This window comes from Lactuca sativa, chromosome 5, assembly GCF_002870075.4.
Source record: "Lactuca sativa cultivar Salinas chromosome 5, Lsat_Salinas_v11, whole genome shotgun sequence".
In the NCBI taxonomy this organism is placed as follows: Eukaryota; Viridiplantae; Streptophyta; class Magnoliopsida; order Asterales; family Asteraceae; genus Lactuca; species Lactuca sativa.
Genome location: NC_056627.2, coordinates 155,211,445 through 155,216,704, shown reverse-complemented (window position 1 = coordinate 155,216,704; position 5,260 = coordinate 155,211,445). Strand labels below are relative to the sequence as shown.

The 5,260-nt window shown below is 32.1% G+C and overlaps 2 protein-coding genes across 2 annotated transcripts; both read right to left on the bottom strand.

Moving 5' to 3' along the window:
* Positions 1 to 1,812: 1,812 nt before the first annotated feature.
* On the bottom strand, positions 1,813 to 3,265 carry LOC128134242 (uncharacterized). The gene is made up of 4 exons (XM_052771755.1): positions 2,698 to 3,265; positions 2,627 to 2,636; positions 2,360 to 2,537; positions 1,813 to 2,220 (listed from the first exon to the last, which is right to left on the bottom strand). The coding sequence occupies exons 1-4, from the start codon at positions 3,263 to 3,265 to the stop codon at positions 1,813 to 1,815; spliced, it is 1,164 nt and encodes a 387-aa protein (XP_052627715.1).
* A 133-nt stretch (positions 3,266 to 3,398) lies between these two features.
* Positions 3,399 to 4,301, bottom strand: LOC128134241 (uncharacterized). Its single transcript, XM_052771754.1, has one exon. The coding sequence runs from the start codon at positions 4,299 to 4,301 to the stop codon at positions 3,399 to 3,401; it is 903 nt and encodes a 300-aa protein (XP_052627714.1).
* Between the last annotated feature and the right edge of the window lie 959 nt (positions 4,302 to 5,260).

Sequence of the window (5,260 nt, the reverse complement as noted above, 5' to 3'; positions counted from 1 at the left end):
TGAAAGCTATACTCAGGTACATCAAAGGTACCTTGAACTATGGCTTACAGTATAAAAGAGGAGATAGAAAAGTCATCCTCACAGGATACTCAGACAGCGATTTTGGCAAAGACATGGAGGATGGGAAAAGCACTGGCGGTACAGCGTTCTATATGAACGGAAATTTGGTGACTTGGTCTTCACAGAAGCAACGAAGTGTGGCTCTGTCATCGTGTGAAGCAGAATTTATGGCAGCAACTCAAGCAGCTTGCCAAGGAATTTGGCTTAGGAGATTGCTTACAGCAATAACGGGACAAAAGGTACCTCCAATGGAATTGTTGGTAGATAACAGCTCTGCAATTGACTTAATGAAAAACCCAGTGTTTCATGGGCGCAGCAAACACATAAATATTAGGTACCACTTTATTCGAGAATGTGTTGAAACAGGGGAGATCACAGTGAGCCATGTATGTGGTACAAAACAGAAGGCAGACATCCTTACAAAGTCAATGGCACGAGTCAAGTTTGAGGAAATGCGAAGTTTGATTGGAGTTATTTCGATCAACAAGATTCTGAATTAGGGGGAGAATGTTGGGTTAATTCAGAAAAGTTATTATTTTATTATGCACGTTATGTTTTACTTAGGAATAAAGAACTCGTCATATGTAATACCGAGTCTCAAGCAAGTAGTTTGTTTCCTAGTATTTCGCATTTTTTTGGTTTAAATCCCTGGCAATGTAATCGTTGTATTGTGAACTCCTCTTTCTTCATCCCAATATACAAAAAGCATTTGCCCAACTCTCTCTCTCTCTCTATTGCTCCATACTCTGTTTCTCCTTAATTTTCCTTGCAGATTGGCACCTTGAAGAACCTGTCAAAACCATCATCCATGTTCTTCAGTGTGGAAGTCGACGACATTGAAAATTTGAAAGAGAAAGACAGTCAAGGAGGAGAGAAATTGGGAAAATGCAGGCTTAGTTGATGTAGGAAACGAATCGGTTTAAAGGGGACACGAATCGATTTAGAGAAGATATGGTGGAGTAATATGATTGGGGAATAGAAACGGCGGACGACACCATCTTGAGAGCAGCAGGAAGTTGGTGGACAAAGAGAAGAACATGTGGAAAGGTAAATCAGCAGAGTATGACCATAATAAATTTCAAAAAAAGTTTTCCACCAATAAAAGACAAGTACTGTTCACAAAGGTGTTGTATTTTAATATATTATATAATATGTATATAAATTTTAACAAAGTTCTATCACTAAAATAGTCGATATAGATGATATCTTAATAAATATTTCTTTGCCAAATCACTAAAGATTTCGTAAATTATTTTATTTTTAACTTCTTTTGTTTTAAAAAAGTTATATAGTCTCTAACTATAAATAAGTTATTTGATATGTTTTTATTAGTTTTTTTCTTTAAAATATCTTGATGGAGTTTGGAACGTCACTAACGTCGCCAGTGAAGGGTAGGTTGCCGGTAATTGGGTGGGTCATTGATGTGTTGGACGTCGGTGGAAGCCTTGGACGGTTTGAGGTCGTAGGTTGCAAAGATTTCTCCCGAAAAATGAAAATGGGACACACACTGAACTGGAACAGAACGAAGGGGGTATAATCTGCTTCTTGCTCTTCTGCTATAGCACTAGACGACGTTGCTATCGTTTCCGACTTCAGCGATGTCTTTCCGGAGGCAGGGCCGGTCCATTGATTTTTAATGCTCGGGGCGAGATTCTAAACTAATGCATTTATTTATTTAAAAAATAGTAAAAATAAAATAAATTTTACAATCAAACCAAAACAAGGTTATACAAACAAAGGTATACATAAAATTCATCTAAAACGATGCCTCCTTGCATTTTTTGAAGCAAAAACATCTATTATTTTATCATAATCAACACTTCGTAGGAATTGACTTTCAATACTCAAAATTGCTAATCCATTTAATCTTTCTTGAGTTATGGTACTTCGAAGATATGACTTCAATAACTTCAATTTCGAAAAACTTCTTTCCGCAAAAGCAACTGTGACCGGTACCGTCAACAAAATCTTATATGCCACCAACACATTGGGAAACATGTCCATCTCCTTTGCAAACTCCATAATTTGAATAGCTGTCCAAGGAAGTTCACCTTTATATGCTTCATCCGGCAACATTTCCTGCAAAACTTGTAACTCAATAAATAAATTTTTTCCATCAATATCAAGTTCCTCACCATTTGTCAAACTAGTTTCAAGTTTCTTACAACATTTTTGTTAATTCATCATCAAGTAAAGATTTTAACTTTGAACCATCAAACAAAAATCCAAAAATAGATTCAAAATGTTGCATTTGCTCAAATCTACTTCTCAATTGAGTTAGAGCCATATCTACTATAACAATAAAATAATCAGTTCTAAATTTTTCTTGAGATGATTGTTGTTCTCTTTCGGTATTTGGAACTTCATCAAATTGTTTTTTTCTACTATAAACACGTTTGATAGGAAATTTTGGTTCAACTCCAATATTTTCTGCTATGTTTTTAGCCTCATTAATAGCAGTGTCAAACCCATTTTCCCTATATTTTTCAAAATAATTAACTAATCCTTCTAAATTTTTTATTGCAACATCAATAATCATATCTTTGGATTGTAATTTTTTACTTACCAAATTAATTCTAAATAAAATTTCATGCCATATCACTAAACTTAAAATAAATTCAAAATTAGAAAATTCACCATCTACTAATGATTCCGCATCTCTACAAACCTTACCATCATCACTCACTTGAGCTAATTTTGTTAATGCTTCTTTTATTTGAAAAAGTTGAGTTTTTATTGCTTTAACACTTTCAATGTGACTTTCCCAACGAGTAGTAGACAATGATTTTAGGGTTAACTCATCTACATGGTCAAGTAAAACACTCCATCTATGTGTGGAGCTAGAAAAAACATTATATATTGTTTGACAAGTACCAAAAAATGTTTTAGCTTTATGACAAGAGTTTGCCATATCACACAAAACTAAATTTAAACTATGACATCCACAAGGCATATCAAAAGCTCTTGAGTTTATATCAAGCAATCTTTTTTGTACACCTTGATGTTTGCCTTTCATATTTGCTCCATTATCATATCCTTGTCCTCGAATACAATTAATATCCAAGTCAAGAGATTTTAAAGCATTTTGTAAAACATTAAAAAGTCCTAAACCGGATGTATCTTCTACCATTAAAAACTCTAAAAAAAACTCTTCTACTTTTATTGGAACATTTGCAACATCAACACATCTAATAATCAAAGTCATTTGCTCTTTACGACTTGCATCCGGAGTGCTATCAAGAATTACCGAAAAATATTTTGCTTTTTTTATTTTTCTAATAATTGCACTTTTAACTTCGGATGCCAACAATTCAATTAATTCATTTTGAATTTTATGACTAAGGTAATGAAAGTGACTTTTTCTTATCTTGAATAAGTTGAAAATGGTGTTTCATTATTGGTTCAAACTCAGCAATCATTTGAAGTACACCTAAAAAATTACCATTAGATTTCTCATATATTTTTTCATTAGTTCCATGAAAAGCCAAATTATATTCAGCTAAACATTTTACAACAGCAATAATTCTTACCAAAACTTCTTTCCAATGTTGAGTATCTTTTTTTATTCTTTCTTGTAACTCTTTATCAATTGTTTCATTTTTCCTTAACCTAAGTCGTGTTTGTGTCCAAGTTTTTAAATTAATCATGTGTTCAGAACTATGTTCATGTTCATTTAATTTTTCACTAAGATGTTTCCAATCATTAATTCCTTCGGTTGCCAAATTACTTCTAGATCTAGCTGTTTTAAATAACTTACAACAAAAACAAAACACTTTATCAAGTTCTTTTGAATACACCAACCACTTTCTATGATAAGAATCACCATTCTTTAATTTACGAATATAAAATTCACAAGAAAAATGTCTACCTAGTGCATCTTTTGGAAAAATTTTGTTATTTTCAATTTCCCTAATAGGCCATGTTTCTACAAGCAAATCTTTCATTTTAAAATGTAACTTATCCCATACCCTTGGATCAAAAATATTAATATCACTAGATTTATCAACAAAATCATTATTTTCATGATCATTAGAATTTTCAATAGGTTCATTAGAAGTTTCAATTGGACCTTTAGAATTACCAACAAAATCATTAGTTTCAACATCATTAGTATTTTCATCATTATTTTCATTTCTAACAAAATACTTATTTAAAGATCCTTGTAATTTGTTAGTAAGATCCTGTTCTTTCCGTTTTTGTTTCCTATTTTGAGCACCAGATGGTTGTTTTCTAGGAAACATATTTAAACTTCACAACAAAAATTGTAATAAAAAAGATGTATTAATAACAAAGAAGGATACAACCTGAGATTAGTAATCCGTGAGATTAGCAATCCGTATCCACAACTATCCACAAGCTGAAGTTAACAATGTATCCACAACCTAAACAAAAAAATAGTATCTTTTAGATTTTCAGAAATTAAATTAACATACTATTCATAAATCAAAAAAAACAATCAGATTATTCAAAAATCAGAATTTAAAAAAATCAACAGATTATATTCATCCAATTATTCAGAATTCTGAATTAACATCTCAGCAAAATCAAAATCAGAATTCATATCGCATCTCAAAAAATCAAAAAACAGAATTCATATACAGATTCAACAATAGACATACTATATCAGATTCAACAATAGACATATACATAACTTATCAGATTTACAGATTATATAAAAACAATGAAAATCAAAAACATAACTTGATCATAATTTCATAAAGCAAGAGCAGTAGAAGAAAAAGAAAGAAAAAAATTACCTGTAAAATTAATGAGGCTTAGTGTAATCCAGTTTCCTTAACACGGTAAGTCTGCAATCTTGGATCGGATGAGTTGAATGGAAAGTTCACTTCTCGCTATATAAAAAAACTGAAATTTCAAAAACTTACTGGATTAGGAGTTATGCAAGAATCTTTCAATTAGGTTATGTAAGAAATTTGAAAGATTAGAAAAAACTTACAGGATTGATTAGGCGTTAGGACCTTAGGGCTTATCGCTTATGAGGACGAATTCATCAATCATCATTGATCATTCACAGTGCCGGTTCATCAATAGCTCTGTAAGACTGTAATCTGTATACACCTTTGAATAGAGGACGATTCAGGAAATTAGAAAGAAAGAATCAAAGAAAGAAGTAGACGATCGGTCGATCGCGATTGGCGAGAGAGAGACACAGGGCAGTATGCGAAATTTCGAATGCAAT